At 37.9% G+C, this 25,778-nt stretch overlaps 1 protein-coding gene across 1 annotated transcript; it reads right to left on the bottom strand.

Moving 5' to 3' along the window:
• Nucleotides 1–4,339: 4,339 nt before the first annotated feature.
• On the bottom strand, nt 4,340–5,336 carry LOC147887184 (uncharacterized). The gene has a single exon (XM_087394874.1). The coding sequence runs from the start codon at nt 5,290–5,292 to the stop codon at nt 4,750–4,752; it is 543 nt and encodes a 180-aa protein (XP_087251000.1). The 5' UTR covers nt 5,293–5,336; the 3' UTR covers nt 4,340–4,749.
• Between the last annotated feature and the right edge of the window lie 20,442 nt (nt 5,337–25,778).

Raw genomic sequence — 25,778 nt, forward strand, 5'->3', positions numbered from 1 at the left:
AACACATGCCAAAGATCGTTTTGTTCTATTGGATTACAAGAAATATTTTATAGCCATAAATTACCTTGCATTTTATTATTCTTGGTCATATGCAAATTTATTTCAAAGCTAGGGAATTTGAGAATCTTTCGTATGACATCTTGCTATTAGCATCAAATTGCATCATATCTTCTTTTCTTAATTGCCCCTAAAAAATATTTAAAAATCAATCTTTTTACTAAAAATCTTATGACATAACTCGGTAACAACATCGAGTTGTGTAATGAATCATGACAAAACTTAGTGCTATTTATCAAGCTATGTTATGCATTATGACCAATCTCGATAACAATATCAAGTTGTGCATCTAGTTATGATAGAACGCAATGTTGTTGTTGTTGTTGTTGTTGTGTTGTGTCATAGCTTACGATACAAAAAACATCAATATAATAGCATCAAGTTGTGTCATATATTTTTTGAATTGGGAACATGTGAGGTACTTGGCCTCAGGGGATGCACTACTAAGAAACCCTATGTATCATGTGTGTTCAAGGGGCATTAAAAAAACCCCTCAACTAAAAGATTTTCCCCAATAAAGCCACCCTTCTTTACTTATGAACTAATGTATTTTTTTTCAAAATTGAATTAAAAAACCCCTCTTGTCATTTTAATCTTGTTAATTTTTTTCCAAAAGTTGAATCTCAGTTGAATTAAAATACCCCTCCTTTTGAATGCACATGGTACACTAAAATTTTGTGAGGTGAATGCCCCGAGTACTTGGCCATGTCTTGGAATGTAAATGAAACTTATCTTTGTCATAGGCTTCCAATTGCATGGCAATGTGGACATTTAGTTAATGTAATTCTAGTTCCAAAAGATCAAGTTCAACTATTATAGAAGACATGTTTATTGGACTAGTAGAAATGTGCTAGTCTGCCGTAGCCTAGGGCAGACATGCAATAATAGCTTTCAAGCTTTGTTGTTTCTATCCACTTGTAAGTGTCCTCTTAGAAGTTTCCATTCAAAAAATCTATTTATGTGGTACTTTCCACCCCCATAATGAGTAATTAGCGAAACAATACACCTAATAACGGTCATCTTAGAAATGGGTGCAAAATTTTCATCATAATTAATTACCTTTTGTAAAGGATATCCTTTGTACCTAGATTTGTCTTGTACCTATCAATGTTACAACCGAATTTCTTCACTTTGTATATCCAATTTGTCCCAATAGCCTTTTTGCCTATGGACAACTCCACTAGGTCCAATGTGTTCCCATGGATTCAATCCAATTCATCCCTCATTCAATGCTCACTCTCTTGAGCATCCTCAAGCTCTCAATTCCATCTACATCACCACTCAAGATAAATTATACAACGTGAAGTGCCACATCAGAGACCCAATACAAAGATGCAACTCACTTTATTGCGGTCGTAAGATAGGAGGAACTTTGGAGGCAATCAATAACAAAGATAAGTCTTTCCACAACTAAATTTAGTAGAAGCTTCTTCAACAACATTTGATATAAAAAAAAGGTAACCCAATGGGAATCCAATGTAGTTTAGAAGCAAGGACGACCCAATTAGCAATGACCACCTTCCAGAAAAAGTTAAGATGAATTGTGGACCAACTTGATTCTAACTATCAAAAGAACTCCATGGAAAGCACAAGCTATAACTCAGGTGTAAATAACTTCCAACTCAAGCACGTGTTACCTAAGGACTAGTAATCAAATCGATTCGACGGATTCATTAACCTTATGTTAACAAAGGGGTCAATAGTAGAGTCAAGTGCAATCCATAAGTTCCATGAGTGTGTGTGTGTGTGTGTGTGTGTGTGTGGAGTAGAAACAAGGATCCACTTATAATAATTTGAGCATGAGAGAATATGTGATAAATATAATACGATAGGTATAGCCAAAACACACTATGGAAAGGATCTAGACACACTGGAAAATTAATCTAGATAGAGGAAATTCTTGCCATATGCTTTGCATAGAGACACAAAATTCCTTAAGAGGAGATCGAAGGAAGAGCTACCACCATAGGAAGAAAGAAAAGTTTTGCATTCAAGAATTGAGAGTGGCTAAGGGATTTTCACCTCCACGATCAAAGCTAGATACCAAAGAAGGAATGTAGGGATGCCACAAGGGATCTATCTAGCAAGATTTCCTACAGCCAAGTTGCAAAGGGTTTGGTCACCAGAGGCAAAGTTGAGAAACGATTGCATCTATTCATTGAGAGAGAGAGAGAAAGAGAGAGAGAGAGAGAGAGAGAGAGAGAGAGAGAGAGAGAGAGAATTTAATGCAAACAAACAAAATCATGAGATGCCTCCTATAGCATTCATCATGCATCTCCATTGAACGGAAATGGGGACTTTGCTTTCAACATTGTTAGAGATCGAAGGAGGGGATTTGCAAGATTTGTGTGAGTCTCCTTTTTCCTACCTTAACACTAGCTATATTGCCTTAACAAGCCATTCTAAAGTTATGTAAACCTTCGTCATTTACATTAGGTAACCAAACATCTTGGAAGGCTATCCTCTGATTAGACTCCATTCCAATCCTGAATCAGTCCCTACATGTTCTTTGTGTAATCCATGGATTCAAACATAGAGTCTAGGTCATTGAAAGACTATCCAGGTCAATAAGGGGCCAGAATGAATGTCGTGTCTACATTGTGAGACACTTCCAAAGGAGCACATTCACAACTTTTTCCTTGTCTAGGAGTGGATCACAATAGTCTCAAAATTGAGGTCTTGTTAGAATTACTATTAGAGATATGGATCTATAGGCAATGATAACCATGGACTCTTGACCTTCAACCCACATCCACCTACCAATCTTACTGGATAGAAAACTTAAGGATTGAATTCAAACGTTTTATGCAAGGTCTAGATCCACAGGTAGTCTTAGCCATTAACTCTTGAGCCTCAACTCTCATTGTTATCTATGGCCAAAATCCTAGGATTTTGATTGTGTCACCGATGGGTGATTTTCCACTATTGAGGAACTAGTCTTTCCCTTTTTTCAAAATTTTACAAAGTCCACTATTGAGGGACTAGTCTTTCCCTTTTTTCAAACTTCTATAAAGTCCACGGAGAAGACCTAAAACTCCATATCCAGGGGCTAGAATACTTATTTGCATGAATTCAATGGGTAGAATAATGGGCCTTGATGATTTCATTTTCTTCATCCTTTTTGCAATCTTAAAAAGGGCCTAAATAGTTCCTCCTTACTAAAACGTATTTCCAATACATCTTCCCATTCATGAGGATTATACACTTATCTAAGAGGACAAGCATTACATTGCATCACGTATTAATTTCCAATTTGCATCATGGATCATTTAGCCTCTATTTACACTTGATAACTCTATCCAAAATAGCTCAACAATGCCAAAAGGGTTGCTACTTTGGGGTGATCCACAAAACCAAACTCACAATAAATTCTATCAACATTTTCCACGACTTTCTTTTTGTTGAGTGATTGAAAAATATACTTAAATGGCCATCGTCCACTAGTATTGATCTCATCCTCTGACTGCATCGCATCTTACATAAGTGCTCCACCTACATCCTCAACAAAAAAAGCAATATGTCATCACATCGGTCGTCCAACCAACGAATAAATCTTTCCTATGATTGGAAAGGTAGCCTTACTCCATTTTCCTCCTACAAACTTGATGCCCCTCAAACTATGAAGCAACACATTTCATTTGGCATTATACCATCTATCCCTTGCAGTATGACCTTGCTTGGTGGAATCTCAGCAACTCTTAGTAGTTGCAATTAAAAATTTCCCTCCCTTTTGTAATGGCATGTTGTGAACTCACAATAGAGGCAATTAAAAAATTCTTTCGCCAAACAAGACTCTTTCAACTTAAATAATACAAAATCTAGCTTATACAAAGAAATAGGATAGATAAACCTCCACAAAATTAAATAGTGGTCACTAATGGTGGTAGTGGTTAGCATTTTACCTTGCATTGAAGGCTACATTAAACCATCCACTACATTTGGCATAAAACTTGTTAAGCCTAGCACGTTTTTCTTAGTACTTGACTTGCTATTACTCCACATAAAGAGGCTCAACCAACCTAAAATTTGAAGTACATGGCAATCACAAAGTTGTAGACAATAGTTAAGATCTTGCCACCTATCAACTTCTCTTTTGAAGCAATTGTACGCTTATTCTCCACATTTGGTCTTCATAAGCTCCACGACGTTCTAATTGCCTCTAATAAGATTATAAATACCATGCAGATCATTTCAAAGCAAATACCAAAACCTTGCTCTCCTAGCTAAATAACTAAAGGCTTAGATTGAAATTGTAACAAACTTAAAGTGCACAATCTTATCTCCATTGCAATAGATTTATCCTCTTAATCTCAAAAAAAATCTCAAGCCTTCAGAGCTCTCTTAAAAGGTTTGGAACCAACAAACAAACTTGTTTGACCATGTATGGGGATAGAGCTTCAAAGACGTGGAACCAATAAACAAAGGTATTTGACCATACATGGTAGAAGTGGAGTACTTAAGGATGGCCTTAATGAAATGTTTCCATCGTCATTGTCTTAAGGGTAGCATTAATGACCAAAGGAGGGCCAAATAAAGTAGCAAGTTCATCAGGCCACAAAAAAGATAAGACTTGAGGACTTAACGCAACAAACAAAGGAGAACGGTTTTATAAGCAGAACGGTTTTATCAAGCAAAAGATTGCACGATGGATATACTTTGCAGTCCCAATCGTCTAGGTGAGAGGATATAGAACTATTCCAATACGATCGGATTGTCCACCACACGAGCTACGCAGAAAGGATTCTCACTGAAGCGATCCGCTGGAAAACTAGCAGAGACAGGCCCAACTCGGAATACTAGATCAGTGCCGCTCACAGATATCGAATCAATACGCCACCAGATGAACAATACATGGACAGAAATACCACGGAGGTTCTGGATACGATCGTCCGTTATAGTGCCGGTAATTGTTGACGAGTATCTAATCTCGTAACTGCCCGGAATGGTGAACCTACAAGCTCCGTCCAGATGCACGACGAAACGTCCATTGCTGTCGAGTGTGTAATCTCTCCCCGAATCTGAGACGGTGCCGGGAAGAAGACCTGGCGGGAACCCATAGCTCTCAAGAACCTGGTAGACGGAAGGGTCGTCAAGAAGAGTGGCAGAGATGGGCAAAAAGGTGATGGAAACGACGAGGAGAAGCAGGAGCAGCTGCGCCTGAGGATGCATCGCAGGTAGTGGGCGATATTTCTTTTCCACAGATGCAGCTGAAAGAGAAGCAAGCGAGGTATGCATGAGAAACAAGCTCACTGGCAGTCTGAAGAAATTGAAGATCTAAGAACGACGACAGCTTTCAGGCAAGAAACATGCTTGCTTTTGAAAGTCATAAGATCGGCCTCCACGGACTAAGGGCCTTGCCTCGTGGCATCTCACTCAGGTGACACATGTCATTATCTGGTAAGGCACGGCCTCGTGCCCTTGCCCGTGTCTCCGGATTCAATCACGTCAGACCATTCTTCATGCGGCCCTGCACCCGGCGCCACACCAGCACCACCCCAGCTTCAAAATACAACTTGAGATGTGCCTCAAGGTACCCCCCCCCCCCTCCCTTGACCTCCTACATTAGATGTAAACCCGAGTGGGGCCAAGGAGCAAAGGATTTGTTGCTTGCAGTGAAGGGGGCTAAAAGGGCCATCAATCAAGTGTGAAACGGTTTTGGCAAACTGGGCATGGGGACACCTTCCCTCCATCAAAACACCAGCTCCCCACCATTTGATAACACCTTGCAAAGATTGGATGCATGGCCTCTTACCATCCACCACCACGTCTCGGCCATGGAAATCCACTTGCCTTGCTAAAGGAAAGTGGTGCACCAATCAATATCAAATTTAACCTGAATGGGCTCTCAAACAGGGAGGTATGAGTGGCCTAATATTTTCTTTATACCTGAACAAAATTAAGGAAAAAATAGAAGTTCTCTCATTTCTAAGATAGGTTCCTCTATAAGATATGAGCTATAGAGTCTTCAATGAACAAGAGCATACTCATGGACTTCATTTCAAAGTTGTGGATATTAAGCTTGGACAAAGGGACAAAACTCACGATGTTTTCTTGATTTCCTAGTAGTTCTCAAACATCTTTATCTAATAGCATTTTTTTATATAAAACACCCACCCACCCATGGTCCTAGGCTTGAAAGCGGCACTCATAGGGAGATGTCCTACCACTGCATTGTGGCTTCTGCTTTCCTAGTAGTGCTCAAACTTGTTTAGGTGCGTGAATCTATTCAAATATCTACAAGACAACCATGAAAAAAAACCTTTACAGATCACCACACATCAATCAAAGCCTTCTCAATGCTTCTAGGTGGGCATAGACAACATGTTTATGACTTTATACATGCCACCTACCTCATTTAAAAGTAACTCTTATGGTGTTTCTATTTTCGACAATTTATCTACTATCACCATACAATTGCCACCTACCTCATTTCAAAGACAAATTATGATGTTTCTATTTTGACTATTTGTGTGCTGGCCCCCTTACCTTACTTCCTTGGTCTACAAGAAAGAACCACTTTCAATGTACCTACTTTCACTTCTCTCTCTCTCTCTCTCTCTCTCTCTCTCTCTCTCTCTCTCTCGCTCCCTCTCTCGCTCTCCCTCTCCCCCTCCCCCTCTCTCTCTCTCCCTCTCTCTCTCTCTCTCTCTCTCTCTCTCTCTCTCTCTCTCTCTCTTTCCTGAAGGAAATGAAACAAATAATCATAGACAACTTCAAAATCAATATAAATATTTCATATCACCATACTTGTTTAAATGGCCTCATAAAAAATATGTACTTTAAAAAAAAAGCCATTTCATGGGCCCAAATTTATATTAGCCTAAACAAAAATGGACTAGCAAATATGAATGGTCCAAAACAAGAAAGGACTAGGGAGAGACTATTAAAAGAAAAAATCGCATTTCATGCTCTACCCATTGATGAATTGGAGTTAGTACAAAAGGTGTCATAAATTCTCAAACCATACACCAAATCAATGAACTATAAAAAGTTAAATATGCAATTTCTCATGATCTATCCAATGATGAATTGAAATTTTAAATTAATAATACTATAAGCCCTATTTTTATGGTGAGATAGGGAGGGGATTTGATATGAAAGACGTTGTCACTTGCAAATGATACCTTACCTCGACAAGATGTGATTTGGCACCCCCTAGTTCCCAAGTGAGCTAGCCCTTGAGGAGGAGGATAAAATAAAATTGGCCCAAGAACCCACTTTCCTCCCATGAGCCATCCAATCCACTCACATTGTCTCCTGAGATAGTTAGATTGTTCTACTTCAACCTGATACCACTCTTGTAGAGCAAATATTAGGGCCATGGGATTAGCTCGAATAGGAGGACTTAAGGATGATAAAAAATTGAAAGTGTCATGGGTTGTCACTTTTTGTGACTTCCAAGTACTAAGGATGGTGAAGGAGTTCTATGCATTCAAAGAGTGAAGCCTTTATATAAGCACCTATCCCAAACCCCCATGGGAATATTGATATGACAACCAACTCAAAGAGTTCTAAACATGCTGAGAGTTGACCCTCCAGTTAAGCACTTATCCCTATTCAACCCACCATCGAATGTTGATATGACGCCCATCTTTGTGATTTAAGGCCTTCTAAGCAATATTGAATATTGGGAATGACAAGATGGATTATGCATTGATAGTTACTCATGACTGTGAACCCATGATGAATGTTTCTAGACAAAGTAGAACTTTACAAATTAAGTTTCAAGCACACATCAAGCAAGCTAAACACACTCCAAGAGGAATATGAACCTTTAAGAGGAGGCCATGAGAAGCTCAATGCCCTACATGTAGAGTGCAAATCCAACATTGCCATGGCCAAGGGAGAAAAAGCTTCAAAAAGGCAAATAATCCACATGGAAATGTAGTCCCAATGTCAACTAGAAGAAAATATCACGTGCTATAGAACAAAATGTAAGGCACAAAAAAAAAAAAAAAAGCACATGAAATAAAAACAATAAAGGGTCAAAGCACAAGATGTCATGGCTCTCACTTAAGAGCATGACTCACTAAGGGAAAACTGGAGGATACTAAGTGCAAGGGGATGAGAAGGCTCAAAGGCTATCCAGATTTAGGACTTACTAATGAGATCACTCTACCTCCTAGACTAGCACCCTCCAAGATTGCCATGCTGACATGACCTCGAGCACCCAAATGAAGGTACTTGCTCCCAGGGCTCGTTTGCCATATCAAACTTGGTGAGCCCTTCTACAACACAAAAGTAAACCCAATCATTAACTAGCTCCTACAAACAGGCTCCCTTTGAATCCAAGTAAAGGAACCTTCTTCCCTTGCAACATATGACTCCCCCTCCACAATCATTATCTTGGGAAATGACTTTAAGTCTATAGTGCCTCATCCCATGCTAAGCGTAAAAGGCCTATGGCCTCCGAACCACCAGCCAAAACCAAGCAAAGCTGGTCAAATCTCTATTCTCTAGTAGCCAATTTTGTTCATGAGGTTGAGCCTCTACTTGTATCATTAGATGTTTTGTTGCCCAAATCCATAGCCCTCTCAAAGAAGGATGAAGAGCTATCTTGGGAAGGATAGTTTAGAAATAAAGTATATGACTTTGCCTACCAAAATAGCTAGGATCACTTCACTATTTGAATACCACCAATCATCTACCTAGGTAAGCTTGTTGCTAGAGTATTTGCTTGACATTGTGAGGCTATACGATCATACGATTGATATCCAAACACAAGGAATATGTTGCAAAAGGAGAGGGCTAAGGATGGGGGAGAGAGGCACATCATCATGGAGCATATTGTGGCTTTGGAGAAGCCTACAACAGAGATGCTACTTGACTACTTCACCCACCTCTTCAAGAAGATCTAAAAGCTTTTGGCGATCACACTCATTGAGTCTTGCTCAATGTAGGCAAATCTTATGATAGTCACAATTATGGCATATTAGACCCATGAAGACCACTCCCATGGGAGTTCCTCATGACCCCTAATTTTGAATCTAGGCTAGAACAATCTCTATAGGATGCATACGCACACACTAGGGCATGGGTTACTCTTGGTAATTGATTTGAGTGCATTTTCCTTACTCTTTACTTGAGTTCATCAATAGAGGGGATTTGAGTCAAAAGTGTGAGATTCATGAATTTGAATGGCTCTATGTGTAATTTGTGTCGTATGAGAGTAGTTGCACTAGTGCAAATTGTTAACACCAAAGGAAAGTAGCATTAACATCGATGACAAAGTCCAAGGACTAGGGGAAAGGAAAAGAATATCAATGAATGAAGCATCTGGCCAAAGGTGAACTGGCCAAGAAGGAACAGCAAAACTCCAGTTGCAAAAGACAAAAGATGAAGGAAAAAGAACAAAGGCAGGCAAAATAAATGGGCAAGGATAGAAATGATCAATAAAGGCAAAGCCCATAGAACCAACAAGTGAAGCAGAAGGGCCAAGAAGGTGGGTATCCTGAGGAGGTAATGAATTGATAGGTGTGGTGCAAAGGACTAACAAACACCACAAAACATGGTAGTTGAGAGTTGTTGACATGATGGTAGGGCAAAATGTCTAGTTGAGGAAATCTAGGCTCAAGGTGCAAGTGGATGAGGGAATCCAAGGACATGTTTGACCATTTTGCAAGGACCAAATGGCTTTTGTAGCCATTTTAAAAAATCAATTTGAACTTGATCTTAAATGAACTCAAGTGTACAAGTATATATTTTCTATTATTTACTCTTTTTGTTAGCAATCTTGTCAAACAAGAGATGGGTGTTTCTTTTTTAAGCACAATACATGAGATTGGAGGAGTCATGGTGGGTACCTAGTGGTGTAGTTAGGGATAGTTTACTTTTGGTGTAGTGAGCGATACTTCACTTTTGAAGCTGCTTGAACTCAAGTAAAACTCAAATTCTAGGGTTTATCCAAGTTATAATGATTTTTTGACATTGAATAAATTCTAGGGCTGATTTTTTATTGATTTCAAGATCATTATAGGTAGTTTTGGTGTAATGCAAAAATTTGTGCTCCATTGAATGAGGGTGAATATGGAGTCCAATTAGAGAGGTATCCCTTCTTTTTCTTATTAAAGAGCATGCTTTCTCACTTAGAACATGATTTTGGAAGTATGTCTAGATTTTGTTCAAATACTATTTTGGCCATGTATATGCTATCAGATCAACCCCTACACTGAACACACATTATTGAAATGAGATCTATTAGTAGCCTTCTCAACCAAGTATGTGTTGCCTTGTTGTTAGGAAACCTACTCAACTAATATATTAGTGCTTTTGTTCATAGCTTTTAGGTCCTATATTAACTCTCCCTTCTTTTGATTAAGATTATTGTGTATCTTTTGTACTTCTCTTATTTACTTCCTAGAAAAAATATCTCAAGAAGGCTTTTGTAACTTGATACAAATCCTATAAGTAGCCAATGATATTAGTTGAACCTCCTGTGCACTAGCCTTGCCATTTGCAAGGGAAGTAGTTCATGTGTTATTCTATCATGCACCCGTTGATGGCATCTACTCAAAGGAAACTTTGAGAATGATTGTGGGGTTCATCATCTTCTACTCCTTTGAAGTCCTAGAACTTCATCTTGATGGGTGGAGACTCCATCTTGTGTGCCTTGGACTCGGGGTGCTCATGGTTTCTCCATCTTTATGCCCTCTAGTCTTTGGGGGTGCTATCCTCTAATGTCTTTAGAGGCTTCTTGACTAGGGGCTCTCATGTCTTAGGCTTCTTGGGATCTCAGTTATGCCCATGCTTTGGATTGTGCCTTTGGTTTTATCTTGCATGCTTGCAAGTTAGAACCTAAGGCATGCTCTCACTTTGGATTAGGCCTTTGGTTCTATCTTACATGCTTGCACTCCTAGTCAAGTGTGTGTCTGGACTCCAGACTTTGTCTTTGATTGTCTTGTCTTGCACAGTGATCTTTGTCACATGCGCATCTAGACTTCCAACTTTTTCTTTCTTGGTCTTGTCTTGCACAAAACTTGTGGTCAGATACACCTCTTGACTTTGGACTCTCTTTGTTGGTCCTATCTTGGATGACACTCTTGGTCAGATGTGTGTCTCGACTTTAGACTTCTTTCTATGTTCTCTCACATATCTTATCCTTTTTCATTAGCAAACTCAATTAGACACCCATATTAGTAGATGATATTTTCATAGAAGAACATAGATGTAATATGCACCAAGTTATCTTCTAAAGTTGAGTTGCTAGCTAGAAGAGAAAATAAATTCATCTTGAGATTTTTGTACTAAGGTCCAATTTATGAGATTAAACATTGTTTTCCCCTTGAAACCTACTTTAGAAGATTATTTGATGAGTCAATCCCATGGATTGGGATATTTTAATGGTGGCTAGAGCAATCTTAGGGTAAGCAAAGGGATAATGGAAAAGATTCAGTGGTATAACAAGGTCTTTTCTAAGTTGCTAATCAAGGTTAAACCCAAAAATACTAACAATGGGATGATGACAATGGTATCATTGATGCTTGGAAAGTTGTAGGAAAAATGCTTACATGGCAAGCTAGTACAAGGCTAAAAGGGGACCTTCCATAGGTGGGAATAGTAGTCAAGGGTAATAAAGAAAGGTAACATTGTTTGTGTTATCTTTATGCCTTCCAAATGTTTCATTGAGGAGGGCCATAATAAGGGGATGGAGTTTTAACACTTTTTTTCTTGAGGGCGATATGTTCAAAACATGAGCTTCAAGTGTTGACGTGATTAAGAAACATTTTTTGACCTTGTATTGAGGAATGTTTTGTAATAAATAAGTGAAAGATTTATAATCATGTGAGTCTATTGTCATTCAAAGTTGCATTGGGGGCCCTCTTCTTTCCTTTGATTTTTCTAAGAAATTGGAAATTTTCCCACTTCATGGGCCTTTTTCGTAAAATAGAGTTTGAAATAGAGATACATCCTCACCCGTTTCCCTTTTCCCACTTTTTCCTTCCATACCATCCTAGTCCTTGACAAAATATGAAGAGGGGAGAGGAGAAGAGTGGAGATAAGGAGAGAGGTCATAGCCAGAGAGCACACCACAAATGACTAACTGTACATTAGATTTAGTTGAAAAAGTAGAATATATACAAACCCATTTAGGGTTAGGGTTAGGGCATCTAACCCTTTCCTTTATAGCACTCTATATGTGTTAGTGCTATGCACATGTAATCACATGATGTTGAGTGTGGTCTCTCAACACCTTCCCTTAAGATAAACATTATGAAGAGGGGAGAGGAGAAGACTAGATAAGGAGAGAGGGCACAGCTAGAGAGCACACCACAAATGACAAACTGTTCAGTAGATTTAGTTGAAAATGTAGACTATATAAAAACCCATTTAGGGTTAGGGTTAGGAAATCTAACCCTTTCCTTTATAGCTCTCTATATGTGTTAGTGCTATGCACATGTAATCACATGATGTTGAGCGTGGTCTCTCAACACCTTCCCTCAAGATCAACATTATGAAGTAGGCCTTCCCTCAAGATGATGATTCTGGGGAATTGAAGAAGGACTGAGCATTACATTCCATCACACCCCTTTAATGGGAATGTCCTTCCTCTGTGTCAGACCAAGAGCTTGATGGTGTTTCTTAGAAAGATCTTTACCGAGCGGTTTGGTAAAAATGTCTGCAACATTCTCTTTGCTATCACAATGCTACAGTGTGATGTCACCAAGTAACACTCTTTCTCTAATGAAGTACTCTATGACATCAGTGTGCTTTGTCCTGGAGTAATATACTGGATTATTGGCCAATGCTTGAGCTAATTGATTATCATAGTATATTGTTGTTGGCTTTGATTCATCAAAGTAGTCTATTTCTGACAATGTTCTTATGAGCCATATAGCCCCACATGCACCTGTAGTGAGTGCCCTATATTCTTCTTCAATCAAAGATAAAGAAACAGTTGACAACTATGATATAGCACCTTGAACAAGGAAAAATGCATATCCCTATGTGGATCTCCTGGTCTCATGATAGTCACTATCATAGTATCTATGCAACCGTGGCTGACTTCCTTTGTATTCTATTCCAAACTATCTTGTACCTCTTATGTATCTAAAGACTCTTTTGGTTGCATTCCAGTGAGACTGTTTTGGATTTGCCATTAACTGTGCTAGTGAACTTACTACATAACAAATATATGGCCGTGTGATAGATATATAAGAGATCCAATGAGCTGCTTGTAGTACCTATCATCGACTATAGGCTTTTATGAATCTTTTGTAAGTTTCAAACTCTCTTCCATGGGAGTATCTACACAAGTGAATTGTCTTTGAATGACATGACTTCTGTTAGATATGCTCAATGCCCCACCCTCCTGGTAACCACCAGTGATCCAAGGTGCTCAAGTTGTAAGGCCCCCATATGAGGAGAAGCCATGTGTGAGCCCGAGACACTAGATGGATCCTGACTTGCATGTGAGATGAGATCTATCAATGAGACCGTTGATGGTAGAGAGGTGATTGTGTGGGAGCCGCTTGCTCTCGCTGGGATCTAAGGGCCAGTTGGCCAATTGGGGGGTCCCAGGGGGGCCAACGGCCCCCCTGGTGGGAGTTCGAGGGTGAGAGCCCTTGAGGCGATGGTATAGGGAATATTCTCTGAATATTCCATGGACAACTAGTCGGTTCCACCGACTAGGTTGACTAGCTAGCTCCATCGACTAGATTGATCTGACTACCGCCCTATTAGCTATAAAGAGGTGACCTTCCTAGTCCATTATATTAAATCAGATTAGGTCAGATCTTATCTTCCATTCGTAGCTCTTCACTAGTATCTATCTAGATCGCCATCTAAGCTCCATTGTGGGAGTGTACAAGTGGACAGAGCCATCATCTATACTAAATCAGTATTGAAGGAAAATTTTGTTCGTCTCCAGTTACTGTGTACTCTCTATTCTTTGTTCAGTTTCTGTTCTTTTGCACCGTGTAATTTAATAACTTCTACAAAAGTTCATGAATGCTAAAGACATGTATTCACCTCCTCTATCTGATCTCATGACTTTGATCTTTCTGCATGTCTCATTTTCTACCATGGCTTTGAATTCTTAAAATATGGAAAACACTTCAGATTTCTCTTTCAGAAAGTAGACCCAACATCTATTGTAGTCATCGATGAAAATCTAGTAAAGTGAACCATTAATGCTGCAGGTCTGGGTCCCATACATTTGTGTGAATCAAATCAAGACTACATCATGCTTGAGAGGTGCCTTTACCGAAGTTGATTCGCTTTTGTTTGCCACAGCAGCATGCTTCGCAAACTTTTCCACGAAACTATAGCTTAGGAATCCCAATTGCCATATTCTGATTCCTGAGCTCTATCAAGCTTTTGAAATTGACATGTCCATATCTCTTGTGGCATCTATTATAGTTGAGCTGACATGGCATGCAAATATGGTATTATTGCTAGCATTCTGAACAAGCGTCCTTGCTTGAATCCTTTCCTACTAGCTGAAATCCTATGGATTTGTTGTCTCTGATATTGCATTCATCTCAATTGAAGATGAATCGGTAGTTGTGTTCCATCATTTGACCTACTGACAAGAAGTTCTTGCTAAGCTTCGGAACATAGAGTACATCTTTCACCGATCCTTTTGTACTGGTGAAATTGTTCATAGGGATAATGCCTGTCCCTTGAACTAGACTTGATGTATTATCTGCCGTGTAGATGACATTCTTCTGACCTTCTAATGGTTTCATGTCTTTGAAACATTCTAAATGCTTTGTCATATGATATGATACACCATTGTTGATGTACCAAGGATCCTGATCTGCTTGATCGACTTGATAGCTAAGTTCCTCTTTTGAATTGTAATCAGTGTCTAGATACATTGTATGTGCATGAATGGCCTAAGTCCTGAGTTTTTCACCAAGTAAAACTGACTGAAGTTCTTCCAATGTTGGAATTTTCCGTTAGATGGCAATATTCTAGACTAGATTCTTGTATCCCTCTCCTAGTTCATTTAGGATGACTTGAACCATTTTTGTTGGATTCATGGTCTCTCTCACTCTTGCAAGTTGATTGTTGTACTCTTTGATCCTATGTACGTAAGCATGACCAGTTTCATTGTGCTGTTGTGGAAACTCTGTTTGATCTGGTTTGTCAGTGTGAGAATCCTGGAAGTGTTCTTGGACTTGTACAGATCTCTAAACATACCCCATGCTTCTTTTGATGTCTTGATGGTGTTGAGATGTCTTAGCATGACATCTTGCACATTCTGCTTGATTAGATGATATACATACTTGTCTTTCTTATTCCCTTCTGCCTGTGCTTGGGCAATGGTAGGATCTATTGCAGGTGTGGAAACTGTTTGTGTAGTTGTAGATCCCGATGTAGATCTCATTGTGCTACTCATGCCATGACAACAGGTGGAGTAGAGCTACTACTAGCTGGATCGTCCAATGGTCTAGGTGTAGATCCATTGACATAGTCCCATTTGTCCTGAAGTACAAGAATGGTGTCCATTCGATATTTCCATGTGCCATAATTGGAGTTGTCTAGCTTAGCAGATGCCTCCAGATTCAGGACTGCTTGAAGGACCTTGTTGGTAGAGAGTCTTATTGTCATTGGAGATAAGTCGTTTAGTCATTTGTAGCACAGATGGAGCCGAACTGTGGGCTGAACCATGGGCTATTGAAGACCGTAGGCTCCAAATAGTTGGAGCCTTTGATGAGTTGCTATTGTTTACCTATTCGCAGAACTTCTCTCACCAACTCTTCAAAGAAGAGAACAAATTAGAATTCTTTGTTGGAGATGTTATAAGGAGCTCGTGAGCTTGGAGACTCACTCTCTCAATGGATTTTCTCTCAATGAAGAACTCTCCCTAACTTTCTCACAAATTCTCATACAAAGAAAATCTCTCACTTCCTCACAAATAACCTCCAAAGAACTCCTCATGAAGTGAACAGAAACCTTCACAAAGATGGAATGAGATTAATGGAAATATCTCAAGAAAAATGGATAGAAATCTTTCTCAATCACAAGTGAACTCTCACAAAAATCTCTCACATATGATGGAATTTTCTCTATAACTCAACGCAAACCTTTCATCATCAGAATGAAAGAACAATCACTCGCTCTCAATCAATCTCACTCTCACATGATGATCTTGATGCCTCAGTGGAAGGTAAGGGAGCTTTGATACCATGACAAAATATGAAGAGGGGAGAGGAGAAGAGTGGAGATGAGGAGAGAGGGCACAGCTAGAGAGCACACCACAAATGACTAACTATACACTAGATTTAGTTGAAAATGTAGAATATATACAAACCCATTTAGGGTTAGGGTTAGGGCACCTAACCCTTTCCTTTATAGCAATCTATATGTGTTAGTGCTATGCACATGTAATCACATGATGTTGAGCATGGTGGTCTCTCAACATCTTCCCTCAACATCAACATCATGAAGTAGGCCTTCCCTCAAGATGATGATTCTGGGGAATTGAAGAAGGACTGAGCATTACATTCCATTAGCCCCTTTCACTCATCCCTTGCCAACCCCTTTCCCTCATCCCTCCCATTTCCTATTTCCCCTTTCCTCCATCTCCTCTGATCCCCTCCCATTCCAACTTTCCCATTTCCCTCATCCCATCTCCCATTTTCTCTTTCCCCCATCCCTTCTCCTATTTCTCCATCCCATTTCCCTAATCCCCTCCCATTTTCTCTTTCCCCCCTCCCTCCATCTATTGATGCTTTTAACCCACTTGACAATAAGGATTCATGTAAATGGTTACTATGGTAGATTCTATTGGTATTAATAAAGGTGTCGATGCCACTAAAGTTAAGTTTAAGGTGATATGTCTGAGGTACATAGATGCTAAATAGAATGGAAAGTATGTTATTTTCCTAAGGAAACTACCTTGCAAATTTTGAAGTCTCCTTTGATCCTTGACTAGCAATCCTCTTGATATTTTGGGTTCAAGATTCAAAGTATATCAGTGTTTGTGCTTTAGTATTGGATCACAATTAGCACCCAAAGGCACATGAACATTTCTAGTTTAAAGGTTCTTTAGAACATGCTATGAAAATAAATCCTTTAAGACAATTGGATTTTGGGATTACTATGAAGGGTAAAGGGAGTTCTTGCATTGAAGGTAATTGCTATGAAACTACATAGCTTCAACTTATTGAAAGGATTTATGCATGCTTCAAAAGATAATAAGATAAGCAATTCAATGGAGGAAAATAGTCAATTCATTGTATTGAAAGCTTACAATTTTCTTGTCTAATGTTGTGGCATAATATTCAAAAGACACTTTATTAAGCAAAAACTTTAACGATAGTTTAGATCTCATATCAATGCTTTAGCTTGCTTGCCTCCTCATAGTCAAAATAACTTGGGGGGGTCAGTCATCATATGTAACCCTATCATGTGAGTTTAACAAAAGGATATTTTTAATATCTAAAATTTACAAAAATTAATTTACATAAGGGAGTTTTTAAAATGATTTTGAAAAAAGTGTACAGATTAGTATAGAAAAAGGGTACATTTTATTAATGGAAAAATTACGAATAAGGGATTTTACAAATAGGTCTTGAACGCACATGATATAGAGAGTTTATACATAGTGACCCCCCTGAGCAAAATAATTCCCCTCTCATCTCAATAGTCATCTATCCACTTCTTTGTCCTCTCTCCTTTTCATAGCCCTCTACTTGGCAACCATCTTCTATTAAACAACTTCCCCACCTTAGAAAGGTCAAGTACCGCACTCTGCTTCTAGCTACCCAAATGTCACTCTTCCCATGTCCATCTAACTATCTAGACCTTCATGCCTCTAGAAAAGCCTTTGCCCCTTGACTTATCATGGTCTACCTTGATTGTGTGAGTTCCTTGACCCTTTGTCTAGTTTGAAGGGTCCTTGTTTTCCCCATGGCCCCCAATATTTGGCATGGACTCAAATTAAAGTGCACCATACACTTTCTAACTTCCCTCCTGATACACTTTGCAATCTTACTATCCACATTATGTCAAGGATTTGTGAGCAGTCTTGTAAATTACCACAAAGATATTTTGCCTTCTCATCTCATATGCAATACATCATATAGCATGCACCTAGAGTTAATACACCTATTCTTGATTGTTCAATGGTTTGATTCCATGTAGATTAATACCTTATTTATATAGCCTTTAAGATAATGGAAGAAGCCTTTACACTTGCCTTAATTTATCTTTTTTGTTGTTGATCTATGTGCAATGGTTTGTTCAAAACCAATTCTTGCACTTATAAAGGTGTTGCAATTTTGACTAGTTAAAGGGTGTGCTCTATGGGTACTATGATACTTCTATTCTTAATAACTTTCCAAATCAAATGGACACTTAAGCATATCCTTCCTCATGATATGAATGATGGGCCATTTGAGTTCATTAATTTTAGCTACTGGTAGTGTCATTTAAACCACTAGCCATAATTAAGTAGAGCCTTACTCATGATATGAAAATGTGGGTCATTCAAGTCCAATAATCGTGGCTAGTGGTGTGGTCCTAAACCAATAGGCTTGTGAAAAACTTGTCTTGTTAACCACTAGAATGTGCATAACTATTCTTATGTTCCAATTTAGTTTTATTTAGTTTACTCTAACTTTCCTCCAATCCTACAATTTTTTCACAATTTTACTATTCTTGTGGCTTTCATTAGCTACTAATCTAGTCCATTGCATTATCATTTCAATTTAATAGGACCAATTGACCAAGTATAGTAAGGCTTGAAGTTAATGTAAAATACAAAGTCCTTTCCCAATAAGTAATGCTCAAGTAATGTCAAAATTTATTTACACTTTAGACCATTTCTACTAATCTAGTCCATCGTGTTATCCTTCCTATATAATAGGTCCAATTAGTCAAGTATAGTAAGGCTTGAAGGTCAATGTAACATAAAAGGTCCTTTCTATTTAGTATGGCCAATTAACTAAGTACTAATCTAGTCCATTTTGTTATCCTTCCTATTTAATAGGGCCAATTATCCAAGTATAGTAAGGCTTGAAGATCAATGTAAAATACAAATTCCTTTCCCAATAAGTAATGTCAAAATTTATTTACGTCTTAGACCATTTCTAAGGCTTCCCTTTCCATGGTGGTGTAATTAATTTCTACGTCATTTAATTGCTACTAGCAAAGGCATCTAGGTTGTCCTTCTTATGTTCACTTGGTGGCATATGACAATCTCATGAGACAATCCTAATTGCATATTTGGATCCATCAGTTGTTGGATCATGGAAGAAAATGGAGGGCACATCAAAAGATGAAACAAGAGGAAAGATCTCAACGATGCTATGCAAGAATGAAAGAAAACAAGTACAAAGTAAACTATGTAGTGTACCCTAGGACAGGGTGTCCTAAAAGTACAATGTGTACCAAGTGACACAAGTACTATGTGCATAGAAGCACCACTGTCAAAAAACCAAGTAGACTAAGCCTCTAATATCGTTAAACAAGAATCATGTATAGAAGGAGCATATTAACACAAGCCCAATTCTAAGAGGCAAAGTTGGCCAATTCAAGGCCATCATTATGAGGAGGAGCATCTGAGATAGCAAGCCTAGACTCTTTCTTCTACTTTTCAGATGCAATGTGTTTTCTGCATTTACTCATATCATGACCTAGCTTCCTAGATGGAGCATATAAATACAATCAAATTGTAGGCCATCAAGCATAGAAAGCTCCCTCTGCAATCACTCTATGACATAGTCTTTTTTATATCCAAAGGCTGGTGATGCTAATGTTTTCAAAGAAATTTATTGCATGCATGAAACAACATAAATTCTTCAATCATCCTATATGATATGTATCATGTAATCCACATCATATGGAAAACCCTAACAAGATGGTGCCCAAACATGAGTTATAGTTCACTTGTGGTGTGGCGAATCGGGTCATTTAAGGTATTCCCATCTTGCTGGAAATGAAAGGGCTAGCCACTTCACTAGCTAGATATGTCTTGGGAGCTAGCTCCAAACTCATGCATTAGAGAGACCACATCATTGTTCCCTATGCCATTGTTAGCCTCTCCATGAGTCCTCATTGTCCTCTCATCCTATGTGCAATTCTACTAAATAGACTCATTATTAGGTAACTATATCCAATGATGGGATCAATAATCAAAGGAGGAAGAATCAAAACCTAATGACACCAAGTAGGGACACTTGGCTAGATGTACATGGTAGCTTTATGCTACAACTAGCTATTTTGGCAAAAGGTGAGAGATAAGGCTTGCAACCTCATCTAGGCTCATGTGTGATATTTGTGACTCTAGGGACTGAGCACTCAACTCAAATGCAAAGGGTGAGGATCTATTAGTCAACATAACTACACATGAAAATAGAAAAACAAGACCCTTTATTAATTAGCTTGTCCACAAGTACAAAAAATAGAAAAATAAATGAACATGGCATGGTTGATAGAGACATGGAGTTACCTTAACAATGGAGTCTAGAAAAATAAGTGAACATGTCATGCTTGATAGAGACATGCATTTACCTTAACAATGGAGTCTAGACTAAGTATGGATGTGATGTGATTCTAGTAGTGAGATAATTGGCTATAAATACAAGCAAAGTGAGGTTAAGACTTATGAAAGAAAAGAAAAATGGAGAAGAGGAAGCACACAAGAGGTACGCTACATTTTTTCTCTGTGCCTTCTTGTTCTCCATCTACCTTCTTACCTTTTCTTTCCATCTCTCTTTCAAGTTGTATTGGAATGAAACTTATATCAACTTAATGTTGAGGAGATCTAGATGGGACAAGGAATACAAAAAAGTGGATATAATCTCCCTTAGAAATTCAACATTCTCCATTTTGAAAAAACCATGCTTGCTTCTTCCTGAATCTAAAGAAACCCAATGTTTGAACACCAAAACAATTGAAAACGAAGAAAAAAATGCATAGAAAAAAAGTTAGGTAAGAAAAAGAATAGACGGAGAGGAAGGAATGGCTACTTGAAAAATATTGACATATTTTTAAAAAGCATCGGTATAGTCATCGATATACCTATGGATGCTTCGTATGAATATATCAGCAACTATACCATAAAAAACAATACAAACCATAATATGGGCTTTACTTAATTGTTTTGTGCATTTTTCTCAAAGGTTGACATATTCGACATGTATGGATGTATATAGATGGCTGGATAGAGTTCCTCATCATTAGGTCAAAGCTAGTGCATGGGAGCTTCATAGAGTATTTCTCATTCATGCATAAGGTGCAAGACGATGTGAGAATCATTTTATCTTCTAGCATGCTCAAGATTAGAGGAAGTATTATTTTGAATTCTAGATGGTGATCAATCAATGAGTGAATGAGTGGTTTGAACGAGTGATTTTCCCATGTTGAAAAATGTCCATTTGTGCACTTTGACCATATATGTGTGTGTTGGTTGGATATTAGACTTTGAAAATGCCCTAATTTAAGTAAATATCATATCCTTGCAAAGCTCCATATGGTTTTGATGTTGTTTGTATGGTTGAGCATGCATGCACGATGCATGTGTAAAGAAATGGGCATCCATGGGCTTCTACTATATCTATGTGTGCTTGATGGGTATATACTTTCCAAAGGCCTTAATTTGAGTAACTTTAATATGCTTGCAAATTGAGGGCAAATTCTCATGTCCTGCAAAACCTTGTACTACAATTGACCACTATTTTTGCGTCCATAATGTAACTTTGTACTGCAGTTCATTGATTTTCATGTGGTAAAAAAATTTCATATGGATCATGTCATTTACATCATTGGGCATCAAGAAATATGCATCAATGGCTTCTACCATATGTTCACGTAGCACATCCAATGAGTATGCTACTTTTCAAGGTATTAATTTGACAAATTTTCACGTTATTGCAAAGTTTTATGTGCATCATATGTCATTTGAATAGTTGGGCATGCATATTGTCTTGTTTTTAGCTATACGTGATGCATAAGCTAAAGAAATATGCACCAATGGTCTATTACCATATGTGTGTGTATGACAGGTATAATCTGCAAAGGCATTAATTTGATCGAGTTTCAAGTGCTTGAAATGTTTCATGTGGGTCAATTTTGATGCATCATTGGGCATGTGCAATTCATTGTTTTTACTCATCCATCATGCATGTGGAAGACATATGTATTGGGTGGGATTTTACCATATGTGTTTGTGTTTGACACTTTGTAGAAGCCTTAATGTTTCATGTGGGTTAGATGTCACTGGCATGGTTGGCCATGCATGTTTCCTTTTTTTGTCCATGCATGATACATGCATATTTCCTTATTTTTATTGCAAGGTGAGAAATATGCAAAATAAATTCCTCCCTTTGCAACCTAATATAGCCATGTAGTCACAAATATTTAAGGTATATTCTAGGCATGTTGGAAAGTCAAAGAGATCATCCTTAGAGTAGGACAATGTAGAGGACTTGCGAGTCATGTATCAAGTAGGTGTTCCCAAGCGGGAGATAGATGGCATGCATCATGGAATTTTCACCATATGTGTATGTATGATGCATATGATACTTTGCAAAGGCATTACTTTGATCAAGTTGCATGTATGTGTGAAGAAATATCCCACCATATGTGTATGTGTCTGATGGATATGAAATTGTGTAGAGGCCTTAATTCAAGGAAATTTAATATGGATTAGATGTTGCTTGCATGGTCGGCCATGGGTATTTCCTTTTTTTGTCCATGCATGATGCATGCATATTTCATTATTTTTATTGTGAGGTGAGGTGCAAACTATATTCCTCCTTTGCAACCTGATATCCATGCAGTAAAAAAAAAAAAAGATCTTCTAGGGACGTTGGAGAGTGAAAGAGAGCATTCTTAGTTGTCAAGAAAGCTTTTTTCTATTTAATTTTAGCATTAGTAGCTCATGTGATTCTAGGACATCTTATGCATTCTCTTTTGCGATCACGTCTGCTAGGCCTTCTTACGTGCAGCTCAACAAATATATCTACATCTGATTTTGATTGATCTTCATACACTCCCACTCTAGATTACCTTTAGATCACATTCCTTGAGCATTCAAGACATTGAGAACATTCAGGTCATTCAAATTATTAAGACTTTCTTGTAGAATATGCCTTAGCATTCATATATTTTTAGGTTTATGGGACAATTTTATAGAGAAAAGTTTCTTATCTGCACGTGCCATACTTGACCCTCCAATTCCCAATGTTATGCAGTCCATGGATCCCTCTCTTGAGAATGAGTATGTAGTTTTCTATCATCAAGCATCATTTCATGGATCTTATTATGCTTCCACTTGTCTTATACAATGCTCCTATCGGATTACATTTTTTAGCTGTATCAATCACCTAAACTTCTAGATTCTTCTTCACATCAGCTTAACAATCCATATCAACTTGTGACATGTTCAGCTTTGGTTCCAATATGTGGCATGCAGCCATTGACTATGTATATATGAAATCAAATAGTTTTTGAGCCAAGAGGACTTTTTACAAAAATGCATATTTTCCTCATCCCTACCACATATGTTTTAAGCTTTATTCCCGAAGGAAAAGGATGGTTTAAATATAATTAAGAGGGAGAAATGAAAATCAAAGTTATGTATAGGATCTAAGCTATGCTCAATGTAATCCAAACTTCCACTCCATAGTCACTGTCATCACACATGCACATACCACTCTAACACTTTTCAATTTTGTTTTTAAATTTTTGGTTGCTATCAAATGCATCAAAAAATATAACAAGATTTTGTACAAGAACCCTCTATTTATCTAGTGCAATTTAAGAGAGGGTGTTGAGAATGGTATAACTTGCACCATAGAGATAGAGTATAAGGACAAACCCTAATCGTAATCCTCCGAGGTGAGCATGTACATATTTCACTTTCTTCAGAATACAACATACTCTCTCTCCCCCCGATCCTCCAATAGAGCTATGTCTACTCATCCATAATAAAATGTAAAACTACATTATAAAGAATGTTCTTACTTAACCAGCAATATTCAAATTAGGTGGACTCTTGAGGGAAATGAAATTCGAACACACTAAGAACATTAACACTAACCTAGTATAGGAAAAATATATACATGAACCTACATAATCTACTTGACTAGCAACCTAACTAGGTTGCTAGTGCCAGCTAGTTTGCCATTTTAACCATTGCTCTAGTTAGACAAGGCTAGGAAGCATGATATTTCAACCATTGAGCTGGTTTGTAAACTAGCCAGGCTATTGGTTTGATGAGAATGAACTAGTTGGATTGGTTCACAACTAGCTTACTATGATAACCATCAAGATGGGATAGTTTAGTACAATAGCTAAAAAGCAAGCTATTGGTTGAACCAGCTAGTTCCCAAATCATTGGGTGGTCTAGATAGGGCCATGAAGCTTGTTGTTCAAAATGCTGGCCTAGTTTCCAATCTAGTCGAAATCAATTCTTGGATGGCAAACAAGCTAGGTAGATTGGTTGGCTAGCTAATAAGCAACCCTTGCAATCCGTATACAATATATTCATTGAACCTCACAAAAAACAGCTACACCCAATCATGATTTAGCCCTTTTAATAAGTATTTAATCATATCAATATTGCAAATGGAATGTGCTCTATTATAACAAGATTGCATGTTGATGGTTATGATCATGAACTATGCAGTGCAAAAGATACTATTGTTATTCATTTGAAATGGTCTTTTCAATCAAAATAACATCTATATCACAAAATTTATCAACCTATTATACTTGCATCACAAAATCTATTTTGTCATTCATTCTAAATGCAATAGCATAAAATTGTGATTGCATCTCAAACCACAGCATATGGCAACCCCCTCACACAATAGGAGTTTGAATATGCAATAGCATAACAATGTGCTTTATCTCAAAAAATAGCATATGGCGAGCCCCCAATACAAGAGTAGCTTAAATATAATCAAACTATAGCATATGGCAACCCCCTCAGACAATAGGAGTTTGAATGTGGATAATGTGCTTGTATCTAAAAAAATAGCATATGGCCAACCCCCAATACAAGAGCAGCTTAAATATAATCAAAAATGGCATGAAGGCTTTGTCCATTTCTTGCCATCTCACACACATGTCGACTCTCAAATGAGCAAGTATGGTTTTCATCATCTTTCCACTCAGCTGGTTTCAATCTACTCAAAGTAAGGTTCTCAATAATTATTTCTTATTGTGTGTTAATGTTGTGTTTGAATTGAATAACATAAGAATCATAGTTTTGGGGTGAGTTATGATCATCTGATATTAATCCACATGGCCAAATCCTGAGTGCATTTTTGTGTGATTATTCTTTTGTATATTTGAATGTGTACTTCAAAGTCCATTTCTTTTGTCTTCAATTTTGTATATGGTGAACTAATACATGTGCATTTTGTAGGCCACAAATCATAAAACATAGATGACATTGAGAAGTCCCCACCTTTAGATAAGACTACACTTGATGGTTGCCAAATAGCCTCCAAAGTGAGGATGATGACTAATGAGACCCATGACTGTGTAGCACCTAAGAATGCTTTATGAGATGCTCTGTACCTCATCTTTGTTACTTTTAATTACAGACATGTTTTGTACACACATTTTTCCCTTTTATATAACATGCCGCATTATGGCATTCTTTTCCCCACATATTGAGATTCTTTTAATTCCATTATGTGTTCCTTTCATTGATAAATCTTGTGCTCAACTTGTCTTTTATGCATTGCCTATTCTTGATGTAAAGTTGATATTACATCAAATTTTAATGTTTTAAGCTTGTGAGTTGTTGTTATATG

Source organism: Dipteris shenzhenensis, chromosome 23, assembly GCF_047967505.1.
Source record: "Dipteris shenzhenensis isolate YYH24624 ecotype China chromosome 23, Dip_SZ_1.0, whole genome shotgun sequence".
NCBI lineage: Eukaryota > Viridiplantae > Streptophyta > Polypodiopsida > Gleicheniales > Dipteridaceae > Dipteris > Dipteris shenzhenensis.